This window comes from Pseudophryne corroboree, chromosome 8 (assembly GCF_028390025.1).
Source record: "Pseudophryne corroboree isolate aPseCor3 chromosome 8, aPseCor3.hap2, whole genome shotgun sequence".
NCBI lineage: Eukaryota > Metazoa > Chordata > Amphibia > Anura > Myobatrachidae > Pseudophryne > Pseudophryne corroboree.
The window spans coordinates 399,849,902-399,875,920 of NC_086451.1; the positions used below are offsets into that span (position 1 = coordinate 399,849,902).

At 45.0% G+C, this 26,019-nt stretch overlaps 1 protein-coding gene across 1 annotated transcript in view; it reads left to right on the top strand.

Moving 5' to 3' along the window:
* The window catches only part of LOC134949290 (cytochrome P450 2A4-like), a 132,326-nt gene that overhangs the window by 20,407 nt on the left and 85,900 nt on the right, over nt 1–26,019 (top strand). The window contains exons 2-3 of the mRNA XM_063937787.1: nt 5,858–6,020; nt 12,870–13,022. Coding sequence (XP_063793857.1) covers nt 5,858–6,020; nt 12,870–13,022 — 316 coding nt within the window. The remainder of the gene's footprint in view (nt 1–5,857; nt 6,021–12,869; nt 13,023–26,019) is intronic.

The following is a 26,019-nucleotide window of genomic DNA, read 5'->3' on the forward strand; positions in this document are numbered from 1 at the left end:
ATTCCTAAGCTGTTAAAGGCTAGGAAAGACGCTGCCTGAAGTTCAGATGTTGTTAAGGGAGTGCTGCATATTCAGCCCCCTTTTGTGCCTCCAGTGGCACCTTGGGATCTCAACGTAGTGTTGGATTTCCTATAATCATATTGTTTTGAGCCACTTCAGAACGTGGAGTTGAAGTATCTCACGTGGAAAGTGGTCATATATATATATATATATATATATATATATATTTGGCCTTGGCTTCGGCTAGGCGTGTGTCAGAATTGGCGGCTTTGTCATGTGAAAGCCCTTATCTGATCTTCCATAGGGACAGGGCAGAATTGAGGATTCGTCCCCAATTTCTCCCTAAAGTGGTATCAGCGTTTCATTTAACCAACCTATTGTGGTGCCTGCGGCTACTCGGGACTTGGAGGCCTCCAAGTTGCTGGATGTAGTCCGGGCCCTGAAAATCTATGTTTCCAGGACGGCTAGAGTCAGAAATACTGACTCGCTGTTTATCCTGCATGCACCCAACAAGCTGGGTGCTCCTGCTTCTAAGCAGACTATTGCTCGCTGGATCTGTAGCACGATTCACCTTGCACATTCTGCGGCTGGACTGCCGCATCCTAAATCAGTAAAAGCCCATTCCACGAGGAAGGGGGCTCTTCTTGGGCGGCTGCCCAAGGGGTCTCGGCATTACAACTTTGCCGAGCTGCTACCTGGTCGGGGTCAAACACGTTTGCAAAATTCTACAAGTTTGATACCCTGGCTGAGGAGGACCTTGAGTTTGCTCATGCAGTGCTGCAGAGTCATCCGCACTCTCCCGCCTGTTTGGGAGCTTTGGTATAATCCCCATGGTCCTTACGGAGTTCCCAGCATCCACTAGGACGTCAGAGAAAATAAGAATTTACTCACCGGTAATTCTATTTCTCGTAGTCCGTAGTGGATGCTGGGAGCCCGTCCCAAGTGCGGATTTTCTGCAATACTTGTATATAGTTATTGCTTAACTAAAGGGTTATTGTTATAAGCCATCTGTTCAGTGAGGCTCAGTTGTTATTCATACTGTTTACTGGGTATAGTTATCACGAGTTGTACGGTGTGATTGGTGTGGCTGGTATGAGTCTTACCCTGGATTCCAAATCCTTTCCTTGTAGTGTCAGCTCTTCCGGGCACAGTTTCCCTAACTGAGGTCTGGAGGAGGGGCATAGAGGGAGGAGCCAGTGCACACCAGATAGTACCTAATCTTTCTTTTAGAGTGCCCAGTCTCCTGCGGAGCCCGTCTATTCCCCATGGTCCTTACGGAGTACCCAGCATCCACTACGGACTACGAGAAATAGAATTACCGGTGTGTAAATTCTTATTTTCTTCTTCTTCAATGTTTTTGCAAATATTCATGTGTATTCAGCACTTTACAGGCCTGTCAAGTGTCCGGCCCATAGCTGCCCATTACCTCAGCCACTTCTTTAGATGGGGGTGTACGTTTAGCAAAATGTACAAGCATTATGCCCTCTATTTATGTGCCTACAGTGGCAAATACTCTTTTTTTTATTCTTATTTAATGTTTTTGAGAATGATGTTTATGTGTATTCAGCACTTTTCAGCAGTTTAAACTGCAAATAAGTTATAATTAAACTCATACATGTGAGGTAACATGTACAGAACTTTACTGAAACAGTAAAACCATAACTTTTAAAGAACAAAAAATAAAACCAAAAATGTTTTGCAACATATCCCTTGTGTCCTCTACTGTGTCATATTACTTAAGTTAGCAGTGAGGGTGTTGCATATCTCCTCTGCACTGCTACTACTTATCTCCCCCTCGTAGGCTGCTTCTGCTGCTTCTACCGGAGTATCACACAGTTCTGTGTCCACAACATTCCACTCCTGCAAAAAGTGTTCCTTCTGTATCTCGCAAAAGTTGTGCAAGATACAGCAAGCAGCAACCACATCCGGCACCAGGGTGATGTCAATGTCATTGCGCTTTAGTAGACACCGTCAGCGCCCCTTCATTCTCCCAAAGGCGTTCTCCACCACCATCCTGGCCGAGCTGAGAGTGTGTGTGAAATGCTCCTGATCCGGAGAGAGTGGCAGATGCTGTGTGAAGCCCTTGATGAGCCATCGCCTCAAAGGGTATGCCGCATCTCCAATAAGATGCACCGGGATCTCCACCCCACCAACAAAATTTTGATTTCTGTAATGGGAAATAAAAATTAATATATAGTATAGGTGGCATACATAATATTCAGGAAAATACAAGGAATAATTATGAATACCAACAATCTAATCCTGACATGGGTGAGATAAGTATCCTAAACCCTCCCACCCCTCCCCTAACGACTAACCCTCCCTTTCCCTGTCTGCCACAGTTGCAGTAATATTACCCATATATACCCACATACCATAAATATTACCCATCAAAAGAGAAATATTTACCTCTCTAGGCAACAACCAGCCATGTTGGTTCTCCTCTGCAATCTGGAACTATTCCAAGTTGCCAAGTACCCGGGAGTCGTGAGCACGACCCGGCAATAAAATGAAGACATCTGTGAAACTGAATAGTATATATATTAGCTGTGTTTAACAATACACATCATGGGCCCAGCATATGAATCAAATTAAAACACCATACTACTTACCAATACTTATGGTCCACTACAGCCTGCAGGATGATGGAGTGCCAGCCTTTTCGGTTGTAGTAATCGGCTGGGTTGTCTCTAGGGGCAATAATGGGTATGTGGGTCCCATCTATGGCTCCAGCACACTGGGGATATTTACGTTTCTGGAAACCTTTGATGGTATCATCCAGCCGGGCACCTTGCGGTAAGGAGATGAAGCAGTGGTAAAGGGTATCCAGCAATGCCTGGGTCTCTTCCCGCACTAGCACACACACCGTCGATATGCCAACACCGAACAAGCAGGCGATGGTGCGGTATTCCCCCGGGTTGCATACCACCACAACACAATCGCCAGTCTCCTGCATGAATCGATGGTCTTGCAGTAGTTTGTATTTCCCCTGGTGAGTGTTGGAGTGAGAAGTTCCAGCAGGTAGTAGAAGGTATCACGTGACATCCGAAAGTGTGCCATCCACACCTCTGGCTGATAAGCTTCCACGGTCGCCCAGAAAGCTTGTCCATGCCTGCGGTCCCTGGCCCACAACGAATGATTACTTGAGCTGGTAAACCTCAGGGTAGATGTAATGCTGCCCAAAATCAGGGCTCTCCTCCTGTGCAAATACCGGCGTTGAGTATTAGCCCTCTCCGACAGAAATTGCTCCCTTCTCCTCTTGGCATAAGACTATGCTAGCAGCTGCATCAGGCTCTCATTTGCTGTGTGGAAAAGCAAAAAACAGCAAGAAGCCAGGAACTCCGGGCTACTCAGCAGTAACTCGTCTGCCATGGCTAATGCAATGCTGTGATCAGTCACCACCCACTTTCATGACCTCATCTCTTTGTGCCATAAAAACAGTCCATTTTTTATGACACTCAAGTCTATTGCAGGGCTGACACGGGTTCTGTCTGAAAGGGGTCGACCCGGTAATTTTCCGGGTTTTTTGTGCTGTGTGAAAAGGGGTAACACAATCCTGTGAAAAATCCGGGGTTTTGAGATTTTTTTGTCTGAAAGTGGTATAAATAAGGTCAATAATATGTTTGTACTGCATGCAATATCTATATGTATAGGTATTTGGGAATTTATAGAATGCTAAGAATTGTCAAATGTATACTCAAGTTAAATTACATGTGAAGAAGCTGAGTAAAGTATATATATTAAAACTATGTACCAACTATCTGACTCGCTGGAAGCTGTTTTGTGATATCTGCAAAAGAAGAACAGGTATATTAGTAATGGCCCTCAATCCGAGATGTTCGCTCGTTAGCCGCTTTTCGCAGCAGTGCACACATTAAGCCGCCGCCCTCTGGGAGTGAATCTTAGTTTAGCAGAATTGCGAACGAAGTATTCGCAATATTGCGAAAAGATTTTTCTGTGCAGTTTCTGAGTAGCTCGAGACTTACTCTTCCAGTGCGATCAGTTCAGTGCTTGTCGTTCCTGGTTTGACGTTACAAACACACCCAGCGTTCGCCCAGACACTCCCCTGTTTCTCCAGCCACTCCCGCGTTTTTCTCAGAAACGGCAGCGTTTTTTCACACACTCCCATAAAACGGCCAGTTTCCGCCCAGAAACACCCACTTCCTGTCAATCACACGCCGATCACCAGAACGAAGAAAAAACCTTGTAATGCCGTGAGTAAAATACAAAACTTCTTAGCAAATTTACTTGGCGCAGCCGCAGTGCGAACATTGCGCATGCGCAGTTAGCGGAAATTTGCTGCGATGCAAAGAAAATTAACGAGCGAACAACTCGGAATGAGGGCCAATATACACATGTAATTACATCTGTACCTATAAGTTGTCATTAGTTAATAACACAATACATTGGGCTACCCAAGCAGCACAATTGAACTAACAGTAGCTTGGGTGGAAGAACATTTATTAGATACCCATTCACTAGAAGTAGGGAGGGTTACACAGTAGATGTATTATGCTATTCCGATCGTCACACAGTTGAGCATTTATCAGTGGGTTGCGCATGTATCATTGTTGTAATGCACAAGAGAAGCAATGAATTCTGATCTGCAGCAGTATTATGATAATATACTCACCTTAGTAAGTCTTATTAGAAGCATTGTGGTTGCTTAACACCACAGTTCATTATCAGTCATGTTAAATATTTTACTCATTGTGATGCCTGGAGAATAAAGCAGACACAGCAATGCACACTATATAATTATTGTGCCAATTTGCCAATAATCGGAAGAACAACCAAAGCTATTGTAAAGTGAGGATAATTCAGACCTGATTACTGCTGTGCAGCGATCAGGTCTGAAGTGTGCATGCGCCGGCGCCGCAGTGCACCGGCGCATGTCAGACAGCCGACGGCTGTCGTAGCCCAGCGATCGCCTCTACCTGATTGACAGGTAGAGGCGGTCGCTGGGCGGGAGGGGGCGGGCCAGTAGCATTTAGCCACCATTTAGGGGGCGTGGTCTGGGCAATGCAGGCCTGCCCAGACCGTTGTGGGGGCGGGCTGTGGTGGCTGCATGATGTCACCGGCAGCCGCTACGACCCGGGCAGCGACGAGTAGCTCCCTGCCAGCATGCAGGAGCTGCGCTGGCTGGGAGCTACTCATGAAGTACAAAAGCATCGTCGCTGTGCGATGCTTTTGTACTTATACGACGGAGCAGGGACTGACATGCGGGGCAGGCTAGCCCTGTGCTGGGCATCCACACGCATGTCAGTGTGCCTGATCGTAGCAACTCTGAATCACCCCCAGTGTGTACGAACGATCATTTCAATTATATTTCTGAAAAATCTTGCCCGCACACACGAACAATCGATTTTCCGATCTGTCGTTCCAAAACAAAAATCTCGGCCACAATCACCCGATGTCTAGCAGTGTGTGTGCATTCTCAATAATCTGCCCATATTTCTTTTGTTTACCTGTCACTATATTATCCTCCATGTGGGCGGACATATGCAACTGGTGTGATGTGGCAGAAAATTGGTAACTTTAAAAAATATATCTTTTAGTGTGTAGCTGATAATGGTGCCTACAATTTCCCGAAAAATCGGCCGATTGTCGGGCCGACCAAAAAATATCTGACAGTGTGTACCTAGATTACGTGACAAACGCTGAGAAATGACTTCTGACAATTTGCTACTGTAGATGGCGGAAGGAGAATTTTCTTGAACGTTGAGATCCATGTAAGTCTTTTGCCAATTTTGCAGTGCTTGATTACTCCTAAATTACATTTTGGAGCAATATGAATTGGAAATGCACATACAGTATTATATTACCTATGTACCTTATCAATATTTTTTTTATTCAGCTTACTGAGAAATATGGTGACATATTTACTGTCTACCTGGGGTCCCGTCCAGTCGTGGTGGTCACCGGATACAAGTTAGTAAGACAAATCTATTTGGACAATGGAGATGATTACTTAAATCGGGGGGACATGCCAATTTTTGAAACTTTCTACAAACATCATGGTAATTATTCTTTCTTCTTCTATATGCCTTTTTTTTTTTACCATGGTGCAGTTTATTTTATGAAGGAATATTCTATTTACATTTACTATGAGCCACCACTTAGTTACTTAGTTTTGTAATTTCTCAAATTATATGTTATGGACACACTGGGGTCATTCAGATATGGACAGGGCCGGACTGTGAAAAAAAATAGGCCTTGGCATTTTTGAAGCACACAGGCCCACCTCGGTGACTTCTCCCCTTACTATTCCTGACTCCACCTACTTCTTAGTCTATGCTCTTACAAATATAATTAATATTATAACACATACAAGTGTACATCATTCTCTATTAAAATATACACAACCAGTGGTTGAAGTGGAAATTTTGAAGTGGGGGTATGGAAAAGTGAAGGTTGTAACTAAGTGCGCGCCAAAGGCACGTGCGCTCTGGAAAAGGGGCATGGCCACTCAAAAGGGGGCATGTCCTTCAGTGTAGTTTACTACACCATATACCCCTTATACACATTATGCACCACAATAGTAGGACCACTTATACTATCTAGTACTGGTGCCTCTTTCACAGTATTCAACACAGTATGAGGCAAAATTCACATTATACCACACGGTATGAGTCGGAAATTCACATTATATCACACAGAATGAGCCGAAATTCACATTATAGCACACGGTATGAGCCAAAATTCACATTATAGCACACACAATGAGCCGAAATTCACATTATAGCACACAGAATGAGCCGAAATTCACATTATAGCACACAGAATGAACCAAAATTCACATTATAGCACCTGGTATGAGCCAAAATTCACATTATAGCACACACAATGAGCCGAAATTCACATTATAGCACACAGAATGAGCCGAACTTCACATTATAGCACACAGAATGAACCAAAATTCCCATTATAGCACACTATTATGGGGAGCAACTAAACACTTTTCTAAAGCACAGATATGTTAGTTTGGTCCTGAGACCTTACAAATACCCCCAATACAGATCACTCAGGAAGCCTATCACATACCTCCCAACATGACCCTTTCCAGGAGGGACAGAATGCTCTGCTCCTGGGCTTCCCTCTTAATTTGTGATTGCCAACCCCTGTGCTGAAACACCCTTCTTATCCATTAACCTTTTTAACACAGGTGTCGGCAATCATAAATTAAGAGGAAAGTCCAGGAGCAGAGCATTGTGTCCCTCCTGGTGAGGTCATGTTGGGAGGTATGCCACCAGCCCAAAGCGTGGTGAGCGCAGCAAGCCCGTGAGGGGACTCACTGCTGGGATTCAGGATGGAGGCCGTATTCTGACAAGAGGCACCCTGTCTACCAGCATTAAGTATGTATTCCAAAATCACTCTGCTGTCATTCAAATCAAATCTCCCAACAATTACATTTAAGAAGTGACATATTATGAGAAGTTCTAGCATAATATATATTGTTCACTTCATATAGCAGAAATGTGGTTTGCAGTTGATAGTACTAATTATGCAATTCCTTAAAAAAACACAAGTGACATAATCAAACAGCAAAGGGCATCAAAACGATAAAGAAAGTGCAGTAGTGGCAGTACCTGCCCATGGAATGTGAAGGGAAGAAGCTGTGCACCCAGCAGATGAGCAAAGAAGGCTGGAGCCAGTGCACGTGCTCTGCAGTACAGTTGGAGACTTGGAACGCAGGCAGACACGTGCATGATCTAAGCATGTAAAGACGGCGCCTGCTGAGTCGTGCCTCCCGCACCTTTTACACTCAGGCCGGCGTGGACGCGTCATGACGCTGCCATGTCATGACGTCCTGTGCAAATGACGTGGCTGTCCCACTGTCCGCTCAGTTCCCCCCACCTGCACCACTCATACTCCGGAAGGCTCAGTTGCATCATGACATCATGACGCAGCTGCGTCACTATGCAAATGACATGGCCGCTTAGCACAGTGCCACCCTGGAGGCAGTGCTGCCAGTCTCGAAATGGATGGACAAATCGGCCCACCTGGCCATCAGCCATTTTGGCATTTGCCAGAAGTGCCAGATGGCCAGTCCGGTTCTGGATGTGAATGGAGTAATAGCTCTGTATGGTGATGTCACTTACTAGCAGTGGTGCAAGTATGCGGGTACTCTGGGGTACGGAGTACCCTTAAGAATTTGGCAGCGGGTACACAGTACCACCTGCCATACACTTTGCACCCATGACCGCAATTACCACAATTATAATGCGTCACAAAGCAACAAGACCATGGTGCTTGGCAGCATGACGGCGCCTCCCACTTTGTCAGAGTTACTGGGAGCGCAACGGTGACGTCATGAGATCCCATCACGCTTCCTCCTCTGGCAGCTGTGGCTGGTGTGAAGAGAGGAGCCTCATTGCACTTTCCCGCAGCGTCCCTTGCTGGCAGCAGCAGTGCAGCTGTTTCCCTTCACTCGGCTCATGTGACGCATTGGCAGTCCCCATGGGGCTGTACAGGACACCTGTCGTAGAGGCCAGGAAATCTCCTTCCAACAACGGTGATCCCTGACCTCTTCCTTCTCCATAATTGGTGGCGGCGTGTGTTCGTTTTCAGAAATGCAATCACTGACAGTCATGCCAAATATCGGTACTTTGTGCATTAGGAAGCCTATCCAATGGGATCAGAATGAGGGCCACATATACACACACACACACACACACACACACACACACACACACACACACACACACACACGCATGCACACACACACATATATAAATTTGAAGTGACATTATATAAGCCAATGGCATAGCTGTTGAAGACAGTATATAAACTGTATTGCATACACTTTTAGTTTATGTACTAGAATTTTGAATAGCGTTTATCATGCCTTTTATGTTAACCTTTAAAATCTGGCAGTTTTTTTTTTTTTTGCTTTACCATGTACAGTAGTATACCCAGATCAACCCACAGACACCACTTAAGCCCATGAGCAGTGCAGACTGCCATAGAACACAGATTGAAGACAGCACAGAGGGTTTGATTCAGGGTCAGACAGAAAGAGCATAGCTGCTGCAGTGATGCAACATGAGGCATCTGGTATAAGTAGACACCTTCTGCATGCATGGGTGATCTACTGCTGTATAACCTGCAACAACATCGACCAGCTGAGTAACCCATGAGGTTACACAGACTGGTCACCTCAGCTCTATCGCCAATGCCACAAAATATCCATCAGAGGGAAAAGAGTCTGGCGTTGGCACTCCCATCACTGCGCACTCCCCACCCCGAAACAGCTGCAGACTGTCAATCAACTGGCATCTGCAGCCTTATTGCGTCCAATGACGCAGGACCATTATTGCACATGTGTAGTACGGGCTTTGCACATGCTCAGTGTACTGAACATTGGTACACTGTGACTTTCCCCTTACAGCGACAGCACCATTCTCAGTAGAGATTTCAGTGGCCATTTTAGGTTAGGGCATGAAGCCTCTCCAAGGAACAGGAAGACTGGAGTCTGTATAGTAGTACAGTCCTGTTTTCAGTCCTCTTTCAACTACCCCTCTTTCTACAAGCTTCTCCAATTTACACAAACATCCAATTTCAGCTTTTCTATATTGACATGTAAAGTATTGATCTGACAAACCATCAGCCTATAGCGACTTGACAAAACATCAACACATCATGTGACTCTGATCTTGTCTTCCTGGCAAACATATCAGAAAGAGTCCCCTCACTAACAGCATGGACCATGGCAAGTCTCGCGACTCGTGAATTTGAGGCTGCTGTCACTGTCAGGATTCTTGGTGCCTCTCATACTTTTGACTTTAAATTTTGTAAAGTACATTTCCCTATCTCGGCCTTCTATTCACAGCATTTGGATCTAAAATTAGATGATAATAGGATATCTGTACATTGGGGATAATTCAGATCTGACCGCTGCTGTGCGTTTTCGCACAGCAGGCGATCAGATCTGAACTGCACATGCATCAGAGCCACACTGCGCCGGCACGACGCACACCAGAAACAATAATCAGTGCCTAGCGAGGGGATGGTGCGAAAATCTGAACGCACGGGCGATCGCAAGGAGATTGACAGGAAGAAGCCATTTGTGGGTGGCAACTGGACGTCTTCCTGGAGTGTCCGGAAAAACACCAACGGGACCAATCGTTTGAAGGGAGGGTGTTTGACGTCAGCTCCGGCCCAATCAGCAGGATTTCATCGCAGCGGCTGAGTAAGTCCTATGCTGCGCAGAGACTGCACAAACTGATTTTTGTGCAGCTCTGCTACAGAAGCGTACGCACACTTGCACAGTGCTTTTCACCTTCCCCTGTAGGCGGCGATTATCTGATCGTAGGGCAGCAAAAAACACAGCCCAGCGATCAGATCTGAATTAGGCTCAATGGTTCAAGGAGAGGTCTTTGCTGTATAAATGAAGATTGGGTGTATATAATGCAATGTGGGTATATGCATTAAATGAGCGAGTGTGTATTATTACTGTATGTGGGGTTTACTTTCAGGACATTAAGTCCTAGAATGTTCACTTATTGCTGAGTTTTCTATAAGATAAGCAGCACCTATCCGTTTTTACATAAGACTCCAATCTGGCCAAGCAGTAACAGACCTTAAAGGGCCCTGCACACTGGACAATATTTAAGAATGATGCAAACAATTTTATTAAAAAATTAATGATATATCGTTCATATTGTTCAGTGTGGAGTCACCGACGATGCACGATGCACATGTCCACGGTTGTTCATCATTGTCCTTTCCCCGTTTATCATTGCAAGCCAATTTGGACGATATCATTGTATTCAATGTGCCTCAGTGTAGAGGTAATCAACGATGAACGATATTATGGTCGATATGGCACCTCCAAACCACTCTCCGGACACTCCTTCACTGCCATTTCCAAACTACAGGACAAGCCCAGTACTGGGCTCGTTCAAATCGCTCAACTATTTCATACAAATTGTTCAGTGTGTATGCTCAAAATCATTACAAAAACTACCTGAAAAATCATTCATCATTCATATCATCCATCAATCAAATCGCTCAAATGGCTCAGTGTGTAGGGCCCTTAAGACATGAATTTTGCATAAGGTACAGCCCAACCTGCCCAAATCAGCATGTTAATCAAAAAGAATATTACAGTACAGGTATGTGGTTACACCAAAACCATTATAGTGTCTTTCGCCACTCTATGCCATTGTCCCATTGTAATAACCAAATGGTGAATGTTAAAGAACACAATTGATTTGATAATTGTTTTCTTTAAAGTGAGGTGTCTTGAAAGAACATAGGGGTCATTCTGACCCATTCGCTCGCTGCTGTTTATCGCAGCCAAGCGAACGGGTCTCTACTGCGCATGCACCGGCGCTGTAGTGCGCCAGCGCATGCCAGATGGCCGAAGGCCGTAGCAAGGCTGCGATCGCCTCTGCCTGATTGACAGGCAGAGGCGGTAGCTGGGCAGGAGGGGGCGGAAGGGCAGCATTTGTCCGCCGTTTCATAGGCGTGGTCTGGCCAAAGCAGGCGTGGCCGGACGAAACGGGGGGCGGGCAGAAGCGGCTGCATGACGTCACACGCAGCCGCTGCGGGCCGGAGAGCAAGGAGTAGCTCCCGGCCAGCACGCTAAAGCTGCGCTGGTCGGGAGCCACTCTTGAAGTGCAAAGACATCACCGCTGTGCGATGCCTTTGCACTTCTGCGGGGGGGGGGGGGGGGGGCACTGACATGCGGGGCAGACTAGCCCTGTGCTGGGCATCCCCCCGCATGTCAGGGAAGATGATCGTAGCTGTGCTAAATTTAGCACAGCTGCGATCAACTCAGAATGACCCCCATTGGGCTTGTTTCAGAGATTCAGTAAATGATATCAGACCTGCGATTTAGTATGCAGCAGCTGTTTGAACATATGCAAAAATGTCGCTGCCACCAAAATTTGTATTGAGACGCCCACTGGAGTCATCCCAGATCTGTCATTTGTGTGTGAAGACTCAGACATGGGACACACATCAGTCAATAATCAGCCTACTGAGAACAGTATCCAGTCTATGGGTTGACAACAAAAGGTCAACAGTCAATAGGTTGACATGTAAATATGACTATGATCGACACACATATGGTCAACACACTTTTTAAAGGTATTTTTTACATTTTTTCATACTTTGCCATCCACGTGGCTATGATTGGGAATAAATACCTGCGCCAAGCGCAGCGGTAGCAGAGCGAGGCACCTTACCTGCAGCATGGTGAGCAAAGTAGGCCATACCAGTGGATGCTGTACACTAATTGGGGTTCCCTGTGCTTTGGCGATGACAATGACACCAATAAACTTTTTTTTTTAAGTCAACCTTTTTCCATTTCGACCTTTTCATGTGTCCATCTTCTGTACCTGTTAACCTTTTCTATTGTCTACCTTCTACTTGTTGACCTATTGACCCTGTCAACCTTTTACATGTCGACCACATGGGGTCAAACTATTGACTGTCAACCTAATTAGGGTTGACCTAATGATCCATACCACTGAGAAACACAATGGAAAAATGACGCAACAGCCATTGTGTGTATGGGCTCAACGTCACAAGCTATGACACGCCCCTGTTGCGACCCTTCTCCATTTGAGTCACTACTATCCGATTACCACCAACAAATGCTCAGTGCCTGTCACTAACTTTGCATATATATCCTCTCTTCGACCCCATCACAAGCCCATCAACTTTAACACCGCATACTGTACATCTCAGAATCAGACTCATAGTTAAAAGTTTTGCATGAGGACTCCGCTGTGAAGGATTGCACTGACAGTTTGTTGGAACTTTCTAGCAAGTTCAGTTTTAGCATTGCCATTTCTAGATCTTCTATATTAGACAATACCACGTACATAATAGGACTTACTGTACTTTGCTGTTTGCAGGCATGATATTTACCAATAACCTGTATAGGTGGAGGACGCTCCGTCGGTTTTCTATGCCTGTTTTGCGGGATCTTGGCTTTGGGAAAAGGAGCACTGAAGACCGTATTCAAGAAGAGACATCCCAGCTGCTTGCAGAACTAAAGGAGACTAAAGGTCAGTACCAAATTAGGAGAAAAAAGGTTACAGGAAATATTTAGTGAAATTTTGTAGGCGGTATGGTCAGTAGTATGTAGTATGTTGTAAGCATTTCATATATACAGTTTGACTACCCTGGACATTGGCCCTCATTCAGTAAGAGTAGCAGATTCTGCTTTTTAGCAGAATCTGCGACTCTTTCAATCGCATGCTGGGGGGCACTCGTCACAGGGCAAGGCCACCCAGCAAACTACCCACCATCCACCAACTGCGACCACACACTAATTGCAATTACACCACAATTAGGACCTTATTCAGACCTGGATGCAGCTGCATGGAAGCACATGCTGGAAGGAAGGATGCAGAAGGAAGGATCCCTAATGAAATCAGCTGCAATGTGATTGGCAGTTGCGGGCATTGCGGGGGCAGAGCTATGCCGGGGAAACAGGGCGGGGCAGGACCGTTTTCGAGCGGGTGCGCTGCCAGGGGTAAACCTTAGATCCGATGCCTCTGCAATCTAATTACAGACACATCGGGTGGTGGCCTCACACATACTGAGTGACCTTGCCCTGTGCTGGGCGGCTCCCAGCATGTGCAGAGATGAACGCAAATTTGGCTGATTATTACAGCAGTCTGCATACATCTCTGAATAACCCCCTTAGTGCGTGGCCGCAGAAACTTGGGAAGCTATGTGTCATCACATGCAGCCGCTCCGATAGAAAAAATGGTGGTGGGATTCCTGCTGTCGCAACCAGGCTGCGCTGGCAGGAGTCTCGCCGCCATTTTTTAGAATGGAGTGGCTGCATGTGACAACACACAGCCACCCCAAAAATTACACTGATACACCTCCATTTTCCCCGTGCCTACCAGCAATGGTCCACAAATGCCCCCCGCGCGAGATTTTATATCTGAATTTTGTGTTTTGGATTGCAAAAATGACATAATTTTATCTGTCTTTATCCATTTTTATTGATTTGTATCAATGGTTATCAATTTTCAAACATACATTTCTCTTACGTCCTAGAGGATGCTGGGGTCCACATTAGTACCATGGGGCATAGATGGGTTCACCAGGAGCCACTGGCACTTTAAGAGTTTGAGAGTGTGGGCTGGCTCCTCCCTCTATGCCCCTCCCACCAGACCCAGTTTAGAAAATGTGCCCGGAGGAGCCAGTCACAGCTAGGGGAGCTCTCCAGAGCTCCTTTAGTAAAAGTTTATTTTAGAGTTTATTTTTTTACAGGGAGGCTGCTGGCAACAGCCTCCCTGCTTCGAGGGACTAAGGGGGTGAGTAGTGCCCACCTTGCGGGGCCTGAGCCACTATCTCCGCTGACAGGACACTGAGCTCCTGAGGGGATCGAACGTTCCCAGCCACAGGGGATCGTTCACCCCGGCAGCATGCCGCCACCCCCTTACAGAGCCAGTAGATCAGAAGAGGCGTGACATGGCGGCACAAGGGTAGTAGCGCAGCTCTGAGCGGCTGCGCTCCGGGAAGGATCAGCGAGCGGCACACAGTGTTGGTGCTTTGAGGTAATGATCATCGACACGAAAGGGCAGAGGGTGTTTCTTCCGGATGAAAAAGCGTTGGTGATACAAACGATGGTCCGGGATGTCCTGAAGCCAGACCGGGTGTCAGTTCATCAGTGCCTTCGCCTTCTGGTAAAGATGGTGGCCTCTTACAAGGCTCTGCAGTACAGGAGGTTTCATGCTCGGTATTTCTATCTTTCTCTCCTGGACAAGTAGTCGGAATACCATCTACACATGCACCAGAGAATACGTCTGTCGCCAAAGGCAAGGATTTCACTCCTCTGGTGGCTGCAATTGCCTCACCTTCTGGAGGGCCACAGGTTCGGGATTCAGGATTGGATCCTCCTAACCACGGATGCAAGTCTCCGGGGCTGGGGCACAGTCACTCAAGGGGAAACCTTCCAAGGAAGGTGGTCAAGTCTGGAAGTCAGCCTGCCAATAAACATTCTGGAACTAAGAGCCGTCTACAACGGTCTTCTCCAAGCGGCCCCTCTTCTGAAAAATCCGGCCATTAAAGTGCAGTCGGACAATGTAATGACAGTGGCGTACATAAACCGACAGGGCGGAACGAAGGGCAGAGCTGCAATGTCAAAAGTAACAAGAATCATCCTCTGGGCAGAAAAACACGCGTTGGCGTTGTCAGCAATCTTCATTCCGGGAGTAGACGACTGGGAAGCAGACTTCCTCAGCAGACACGATCTCCATCCAGGGGAGTCTGGCATTCATCTGGAGGTGTTCAAGGAGGTAACAGATCTTTGGGGCAAACCCCAAATCGATATGACGGCCTCTCGTCTCAACAAGAAGCTTCGGCTAATGTTCCAGGTCGAGGGATCCACAAGCAGTGGCGGTGGACGCCCTAGTGACTCCATGGGTGATCCAGTCAGTGTACATGTTTCCTACACTCCCACTCATTCCAAGAGTTCTCAAACTCATAAGAAGAACAAGAGTTCAGGCAATCCTCATTGCTCCGGACTGGCCGAGAAGGGCTTGGTACGCGGATCTTCTGGATCTACTGCTAGAAGAGCCGAGGCCTCTGCCTCTGCCTCTTCGGGAGGACCTGCTGCAACAGGGGCCATTCACCTATCAAGACTTACCGTGGCTACGTTTGATGGCATGGATGTTGAACGCCAGATACTAGCTCGGAAGGGCATTCCGACCAAGCTTATTCCTACCCTGATACAGGCTAAGAAAGGAGTAACGTCAAAACATTACCATCGTATTTGGAAAAAATATGTATCTTGGTGTGAGTCCAAGAAGTTCCCTGTGGTGGAGTTTCAACTGGGACGTTTTCTCCTCTTCCTGCAAGCTGGGGTGGATATGGGTCTGAGGTAAGGATCCATAAAGGTCCCAATTCCGGCCCTGTCCATTTTCTTCCAGAAACAGTTGGCTGCCCTCCCTGAGGTTCAGACTTTTTTGAAGGGAGTTCTGCACTTCCAACCTCCCTTTGTACCGCCTACGGCGCCTTGAGATCTTAACGTGGTGTTGCAGTTCCTCCAGTCAGACTGGGTTGAACCTCTTCAGATGGTTGAGGTCAAGTTTCTCATGTGGAAGGCTGTCACTTTGTTGGCCTTAGCTTCTGCTAGATGTGTGTCGGAATTGGGAGCTTTGTCATGTAAAGGCCCATACTTGATCTTCCATGAAGACAGAGCTGATCTTCGGACACGTCAGCAGTTTCTTCCAAAGGTTGTGTCGGCATTTCATATCAACCAACCTATTGTGGTGCCAGTTGCGACTGACTCCTCAATTTCATCAAAGTCCTTAGATGTTGTAAGGGCTCTAAAAATCTATGTGAGGAGGACTGCTTGTCGCAGAAAATCAGACTCTCTGTTTGTCCTGTATGATCCCAAGAAAATTTGGTGCCCTGCTTCTAAGCAGACGATCTCTCACTGGATCAGGTTCACTATCCAGCATGCTTATTCTACGGCAGGCTTGCCGTGTCCTACGTCTGTTAAGGCCCACTCTACTTGTAAGGTTGGTTCTTCCTGGGCGGCTGCCCAGGGTGTCTCAGCTTTACAGCTTTGCCGAGCGGCTACTTGGTCTGGGTCGAACACGTTTGCTAAGTTCTACAAGTTCGATACTTTGGCCTCTGAGGACCTTAAGTTTGGTCAATTGGTTCTGCAGGAGCCTCCGCACTCTCCCTCCCGTTCTGGGAGCTTTGGTACATCCCCATGGTACTAATGTGTAACTCAGCATCCTCTAGGATGTAAGAGAAAATAGGATTTTAAGTACCTACCGGTAAATCCTTTTCTCGTAGTCCTTAGAGGATACTGGGGTCCACATTAGTACCATGGGGCATAGACGGGTCCACCAGGAGCCACTGGCACTTTAATAGTTTGAGAGTGTGTGCTGGCTCCTCCCTCTATGCCCCTCCCACCAGATCCAGTCTAGAAACTGTGCCTGAGGAGATGGACATCTTCGAGAGAAGGATTACACAGATAGTGGCGAGATTCACACCAGCTCCCACCCAAGGCAACCCAAGCTAACTAGCTTGAAACATCAGCAACGGCTGAACAGGATTACTTACCAAGTAACAAAACAGTACTTACCCAGAACTGAGCAGTGCTGAACTAAATAACCACTGCAGGATAACGAAGCACTTGGCGGGCGCTCAGCATCCTCTAGAGGATAGGTAATTAAAATCCTATTTTTTAACTTAGCCAAAAATGAAATCTGAACCAAATCACTTTAGGGTGGTTTTGCCAAAACATTAAGATTAATAAAAACAAAACCAAAGCACGTGGGTCTGCGCACATCTCTAGTCACAAGTGAGTGCTTGCTTGCCGTGTACTGTTCATGGGTCCCCGTGTTTCCCTAGCAGGGAGGCTTTTTGCAGGGGGTGCTCCCAGGCTATGTCTTGCATGGCATGGATTGCAATGTTGGGAATGGGGGCAGTCTTACTTCCCCAACTTGTATGCCACCAGGACAAGGTTGTTAATAGATTAATGAGTGGGCAGGGCTTCGGCATCTGTTGTATGATACCTTATCCTAAAGGTTGTGCTATGCTTTTCTGGCAGTCAGGATGCCGGCAGTCAGTATGACTGCTTTGGTCAGTTTCAGCTCTTAAGGGTCTATTTACTAAGCCTCAGATGGAGATAAAGTCGCTGGAGATAAAATCCTAGCCAATCAGCTCCTAACTGCCATGTCACAGGCTGTGTTGAAAAATGACAGTTAGGAGCAGATTGGCTGGTACTTTATCTCCAGCAACTTTATCTCTGTCCAAGGCTTAGTAAATAGACCCCTATGTCACACTGTAGTACAGTGCTGCGGGAACATTTCCTTCCTTGCTGCTGCTTCCCTGCCACAGCTTCAGACACAATTGCTGTTACTGATTGGTCCGTTGCTGGAGGATTTATGTCTTGACAGACTGGGCCTCTGCTATATCAATAGTAAGTAATGCTGCTGCTATAGTTTTGGTGGCTTTGGTGTCACTGGTGCCTGTGGTGCTTCCAGCCTTTGTCAGGTTAAAGTGTTTATGGTGACATGATCCCTCAGCAGATGGTTTCAGCAGAGGAAGATCAGAGATCTGCAGCAATACTGGACAGGTGTGTACATGTAGATCTGGTGTTGTATGTGCTATCTAGGGGCCTCATGCTGATGTAGGCAGAGAGGCTATTGCTGCAGATAACATTGAAGTAGTAGAGATAGCCAGGATATTAGAGAGCCTGGCTGGGACCAGGTACTTTTCAGGGGGCATGGTGTAATCACAGGAGGTGTGGCCATGCACTCTTAGAAAAAAATACAGAAACAAAATAGAGTTTTAATGGCCAGAGTAAGGAGGGGGACTGGGCCCCCACTGGACCCATCTATCAGACCTGGGCCCAGGTAATTAGTACCCTCTTCCCCCCTCTTAATGCCCTTGGTGATAGCTCTTATATGGTAATGCATACCCTCCAACATAACCCATTCCATTAGGTACAAAATGCTCTGTTCCTAGACTTTCTTGCCAGTGGCAGTTACTGAGGTCAGGGTGCAGCGCAGTCCAAAATTCAACTAGGTGAGCCACACCAAATGCCAGTGATGTCTGGCAGCATTTGGGGTGGCAGATGGTGTGGCTCCCCTATTTTAATTTCTGGTAATGCAGAAGGAGGGGTCATGCCTCCTGCATGCATTACTGATCCAACTGCATGCTAGGACACATTATCGGATCATCTGCGACATCATCTATGTTTTTGCCTTCTGTTATTTGGAAATGTATTCCAAGGAGCATATTGCTGTTATTCGATATTTGCCTTTGATACATACCATTTATCATTCTTGCACTATATTTGTACTTACTTGCTGAGAATGATACTTTTCCCAAAAACAGAATCACTTAGTGATCATGGATTTTGCATGATAAGATGTGGAGGTGTGGCTGGACACGATACAGCTTTTAGCTTCCTTCCCAAGTCAGCTGAGTATGCATAAATCTTCTAAGGCCTTGTTCGCTTTTCAGCTCTTGCTGCATGAAAAGACAGCTATCTTGCATTCAGTGCTCAGTAACCTAATGGCCAGAAGTGCAATTTTCAGCATTTCCGTCTAAACTGTTTTCATCCCCTTAGCAGGCGTCACACTGGGAGGACCACAGAAGTAACTATTACTAAGTAAAGTGGTGTCCCTTATTAATGTGAAAACCATGTCCAAGTGGTTGTCAGAGAGTAGATGCTGATTTTTTTGCTTATGTCTTTATTTTATGCTCCCTGTTTCGGTTGCCTTTGTGCAAAATTTGAAAGAAATTTCAGCTGAGCCACATGATCAGTCCTTTTGAGCAACCACCATTGGAGGAACTGACATTGACTCTAGCAGACAACACATGGAAAATTCAGGTTGATTCTCTCTTGCCCAGTGGGGTCATCTTCTTATAATGTCATTCTGTTTGAGTGGTGTTCTGTGACATATCAATCCTTTGATAAGAGTTTTTATTTTGGATGAGGCCGAGTTGTGGCATCCCTTATGAGTAAGTTGGATATTAAATCAGCATTTTATCTACTTCCTGTGCTTCTGTATTATTTCAGGTACAGTACATGGGATTTTATCTGATTGATGGATATTACATAGATAAGGGCTTGCCTGGGATGTTTGTTTGGTTCCCTGTGCATTTTTATGAAATGATGAAATAATTGCCTGGGTGGTTGCATCATTGGCAAACATATCAGGCTGTGAGTTATCTGACAATGTTATCAAACAATGTGACCAGTTAGAAAGCCCACTGTGCTGCTGCGGGATGAGAATCTTCTGGCAGCTGCAGCTTTCAGAAGGACCTCCCAGCACCTCTGTTTCCCGGATCCCTCCCCTCTAGGTCTGCCATGCTGCTGAACACTGGTGATTGGTTAGGACAGTAAGACCCTCTCTCCAACACACCCAGGAGCTGCAGACATTAACAGCCAATCAATAATCAATGGTCGCAATGTCACTGATCTTCCCTGATGTTCTGATGGTGATATGCTGATTTTTCTTAGTTTTTTTTCTAAAAAGAAGATATTTTACAAATATTATATATAAAGGCAGGATGACAGGCACTCCAAATGAGCCAGACAGGTACATTGCCCAGGTGCCAGCAAAGTAATTCAATGCAGGGAGATTCATGGGAAATCTAGAATGGAGAAGTGTATTCTCCTGGGCAACAATTGATGTGGAGGCATTATATGCGATTATACCCCATATAGGGGGATTGGAGGCTGTAAAATAATTTTTGGATATAGATAAAAGCATTGGTACAAATAGAAAAAGTTTTATTTTGGAATATATTGAATATACAGTATCCTGAAAAACAATTACCTTAAATTTCAGGATACATTCTTTGACCAGGAGTGTGGGGTCACGATGGGGACACCCTATGCACCAAGCCCAGAAAATGTATACTTAGGAAAATGGGAAGAAGAAACAATAGAAAATAATAACCCTTTTGTGTCAAACATTCGTCTATATAAAAGATTTATAGACGATATATTAATTGTCTGGTCTGGAGATGAAATGATGTTTAATTAATTTATGCTCTATTTAAATACCAATCCTTTTAATATAACTTCACTTCAAATTTTCAAAGAAATAAAATAGAATTTTTGGACTTAGTTTTGGATAGTACAAGTAGTAAAGATGGGTAGAAAATAAGACCATATACACATATTAATAAAAAATGGATCGTAACAGCTATGTACACTATAAAAAGTGGCTAGATAATATACCGTACTCCCAATTTCCTCGACTGAGACGTAATTGTTCTGATGTAGATAAATTTGAGGAACAAGCAAATGTGTATAAATGTTTTAAAAATAAAAACTAGAACAGGTGATTAAAAATAGTTACAGTAGACCTAAGGAAAGGGATAGATCCAAACTAGTTGTATATAAGCAAAGAGAAAAGCGGTTTATACAAAGTTTCTTAGTTCCCTTTGTTACTAGATATAATGTGAAAGGAGGTGAAATCAAAACTTTTTACAGAGACATTGGGATATTTTGTGTTTAGATCCACTGTTGTAAGATATAATCCCTAAACAACCACAGGTGGTATTTAGAAAATCTTCTTCCTTAAAAAATAAACTGGCCCCAATTAGCCTAAAAAAAGTTAAAGATGCTCAACAGTGTAATAAATTGGAGGGATTCTTTGCTTGTACAAAATGTAAAGTCTGCCAATTTGTAAAAAAATATAATAAACAGTTTTTTAATGCTACCAAGGACACATCGTGGAAGATTAAGGGAAAGCTAAGTTGTTTAAATTCCCATGTTATTTACCTTTTAGAGTGCAAATGTGGAAAACATTATGTGGGAAGACAAAACGTTTCTTAAAGTAACGAATTTTAGAACATATGTTTAATATCACAAATAAAGTTGAAAATTACAGCGTTCTACATCATTTTGCGGAATGCAGTGATTCAATATTACAAGGGTTTTCCTTTAAAGCCATAGAAGGAGTTCAGCTAGATCAGGCATGTCCAAACTGCGGCCCTCCAGCTGTTGAGAAACTACACATCCCAGCATGCCCTGACACAGCTTTAGCATTCTCTGACAGCAAAACTGTATGTAAAATATGTAGTTTCACAACAGCTGGAGGGCCGCAGTTTGGACATGCCTGAGCTAGATGAAAGGAAAGGGGATATATTGAAATATTTATCACAATGTGAAACGTTTTGGATCTACACGTTGAACACTTTTACACCTTTTGGGTTAAACAAAGGATGTGACATTGTACCATTTCTGCATGACTAATGCGTCCTCACATGGCTCTGAATGCGCTGGTGGCAGCGGCTTTGACCCGACCGGCATGCTTAGTACTGACATGTGAAACTTATGGTTGTGCAGAATGTAGTTGTTGATCTGTGTTGTTTCTATTCTTGACTTGACATTCTGGATATTGTAACAGTTTTGGAAATACGATTGTCTGTAAAAATGTTATACATTCGTGCAGAAGTTATGCGTAATATTTATTTCTGATATTTGTAAAGGTTGAATCCGGATTATAGATTCGCTTTAATTAGTGATGAGCGGGTTCTGTTCCTCGGAAACCAAACCCCCCCGAACTTCACCCATTTTACACGTGTCCGAGGCATACTCGGATTCTCCCGTATGGCTCGGTTAATCCGAGCGCGTCCGAACGTCATCATCCCGCTGTCGGATTCTCGCGAGATTCGGATTCTTTATAAGGAGCCGCGCGTCACCGCCATTTTCACTCGTGCATTGGAAATGTTAGGGAGAGGACGTGGCTGGTGTCCTCTCCGTTTATTAATGTTGCTGCAAATATTTGTGCTTATTTCTTAATTGTGGGGACTGGGGAGCACCTGTATCATATAGGAGGAGTACAGTGCAGAGTTTTGCTGATCAGTGACCACCAGTTTTATCCGTTCTCTGCCTGAAAAACGCTCCATATCTGTGCTCAGTGTGCTGCATATATCTGTGTTCACACTGCTTTATTGTGGGGACTGGGGACCAACAGTATTATATAGGAGGAGTACAGTGCAGAGTTTTGCTGACAGTGACCACCAGTATATATAGCAGTACGGTACAGAAGGCCACTGCTCTACCTACCTCTGTGTCGTCAAGTATACTATCTATCTAGATTCTATACCTGTGGTGCATTTTAGTTTTAGAGTTTGCTGACAGTGACCACCAGTATATATAGCAGTACAGTACGGAAGGCCACTGCTCTACCTACCTCTGTTTCGTCAAGTATACTATCCATCTAGATTCTATACATGTGGTGCATTTTAGTTTTGCAGTTTGCTGACAGTGACAACCAGTATATATAGCAGTACGGTACGGAAGGCCACTGCTCTACCTACCTCTGTGTCATCAAGTATACTATCCATCTAGATTCTATACCTGTGGTGCATTTTAGTTTTGCAGTTTGCTGACAGTGACCACCAGTATATATAGCAGTACGGTACGGAAGGCCACTGCTCTACCTACCTCTGTGTCGTCAAGTATACTATCCATCTAGATTCTATACCTGTGGTGCATTTTATTTTTGCAGTTTGCTGACAGTGAACACCAGTATATATAGCAGTACGGTACGGAAGGCCACTGCTCTACCTACCTCTGTGTCATCAAGTATACTATCCATCTAGATTCTATACCTGTGGTGCATTTTAGTTTTGCAGTTTGCTGACAGTGACCACCAGTATATATAGCAGTACGGTACGGAAGGCCACTGCTCTACCTACCTCTGTGTCGTCAAGTATACTATCCATCTAGATTCTATACCTGTGGTGCATTTTAGTTTTGCAGTTTGCTGACAGTGACCACCAGTTTATATAGCAGTACGGTACGGGAGGCCACTGCTCTACCTACCTCTGTGTCGTCAAGTATACTATCCATCTAAATTCTATACCTGTGGTGCATTTCAGTTTTGCAGTTTGCTGACAGTGACCACCAGTATATATAGCAGTACGGTACGGAAGGCCACTGCTTTACCTACCTCTGTGTTGTCAAGTATACTATCCATCTAGATTCTATACCTGTGGTGCATTTTAGTTTTGCAGTTTGCTGACAGTGACCACCAGTATATATAGCAGTACAGTACGGAAGGCCACTGCTCTACCTACCTATGTGTCGTCAAGTATACTATCCATCTAGATTCTATACCTGTGGTGCATTTTAGTTTTGCAGTTTGCTGACAGTGACCACCAGTATATATAGCAGTACGGTACGGAAGGCCACTGCTCAACCTACCTCTGTATCGTCATGTATACTATCCATCTAGATTCTATACATGTGGTGCATTTTAGTTTTGCAGTTTGCTGACAGTGACCACCAGTATATATAGCAGTACGGTACGGAAGGCCACTGCTCTACCTACCTCTGTGTCATCAAGTACACTATCCATCTAGATTCTATACCTGTGGTGCATTTTAGTTTTGCAGTTTGCTGACAGTGACCACCAGTATATATAGCAGTACGGTACGGAAGGCCACTGCTCTACCTACCTCTCTGTCATCAAGTATACTATCCATCTAGATTCTATACCTGTGGGTCATTTTAGTTTTGCAGTTTGCGGACAGTGACCACCAGTATATATAGCAGTACGGTACGGATGGCCACTGCTCTACCTACCTCTGTGTCGTCAAGTATACTATCCATCTAGATTCTATACCTGTGGTGCATTTTAGTTTTGCAGTTTGCTGAGAGTGACCACCAGTATATATAGCAGTACGGTACGGAAGGCCACTGCTCTACCTACCTCTGTGTCGTCAAGTATACTATCCATCTAGATTCTATACCTGTGGTGCATTTTAGTTTTGCAGTTTGCTGACAGTGACCACCAGTATATATAGCAGTACAGTACGGAAGGCCACTGCTCTACCTACCTATGTGTCGTCAAGTATACTATCCATCTAGATTCTATACCTGTGGTGCATTTTAGTTTTGCAGTTTGCTGACAGTGACCACCAGTATATATAGCAGTACGGTACGGAAGGCCACTGCTCAACCTACCTCTGTATCGTCATGTATACTATCCATCTAGATTCTATACATGTGGTGCATTTTAGTTTTGCAGTTTGCTGACAGTGACCACCAGTATATATAGCAGTACGGTACGGAAGGCCACTGCTCTACCTACCTCTGTGTCATCAAGTACACTATCCATCTAGATTCTATACCTGTGGTGCATTTTAGTTTTGCAGTTTGCTGACAGTGACCACCAGTATATATAGCAGTACGGTACAGAAGGCCACTGCTCTACCTACCTCTCTGTCATCAAGTATACTATCCATCTAGATTCTATACCTGTGGGTCATTTTAGTTTTGCAGTTTGCGGACAGTGACCACCAGTATATATAGCAGTACGGTACGGATGGCCACTGCTCTACCTACCTCTGTGTCGTCAAGTATACTATCCATCTAGATTCTATACCTGTGGTGCATTTTAGTTTTGCAGTTTGCTGAGAGTGACCACCAGTATATATAGCAGTACGGTACGGAAGGCCACTGCTCTACCTACCTCTGTGTCGTCAAGTATACTATCCATCTAGATTCTATACCTGTGGTGCATTTTAGTTTTGCAGTTTGCTGACAGTGACCACCAGTATATATAGCAGTACAGTACGGAAGGCCACTGCTCTACCTACCTATGTGTCGTCAAGTATACTATCCATCTAGATTCTATACCTGTGGTGCATTTTAGTTTTGCAGTTTGCTGACAGTGACCACCAGTATATATAGCAGTACGGTACGGAAGGCCACTGCTCAACCTACCTCTGTATCGTCATGTATACTATCCATCTAGATTCTATACATGTGGTGCATTTTAGTTTTGCAGTTTGCTGACAGTGACCACCAGTATATATAGCAGTACGGTACGGAAGGCCACTGCTCTACCTACCTCTGTGTCATCAAGTACACTATCCATCTAGATTCTATACCTGTGGTGCATTTTAGTTTTGCAGTTTGCTGACAGTGACCACCAGTATATATAGCAGTACGGTACAGAAGGCCACTGCTCTACCTACCTCTCTGTCATCAAGTATACTATCCATCTAGATTCTATACCTGTGGGTCATTTTAGTTTTGCAGTTTGCGGACAGTGACCACCAGTATATATAGCAGTACGGTACGGATGGCCACTGCTCTACCTACCTCTGTGTCGTCAAGTATACTATCCATCTAGATTCTATACCTGTGGTGCATTTTAGTTTTGCAGTTTGCTGAGAGTGACCACCAGTATATATAGCAGTACGGTACGGAAGGCCACTGCTCTACCTACCTCTGTGTCGTCAAGTATACTATCCATCCATACCTGTGGTGCATTTCAGTTGTACGCAGTATATATAGTAGTAGGCCATTGCTATTGATACTGGCATATAATTCCACACATTAAAAAATGGAGAACATAAATGTGGAGGTTAAAATAGGGAAAGATCAAGATCCACTTCCACCTCGTGCTGAAGCTGCTGCCACTAGTCATGGCTGAGATGATGAAATGCCATCAACGTCGTCTGCCAAGGCCAATGCCCACTGTCATAGTAGAGAGCATGTAAAATCCAAAAAACAAAAGTTCAGTAAAATGACCCAAAAATCAA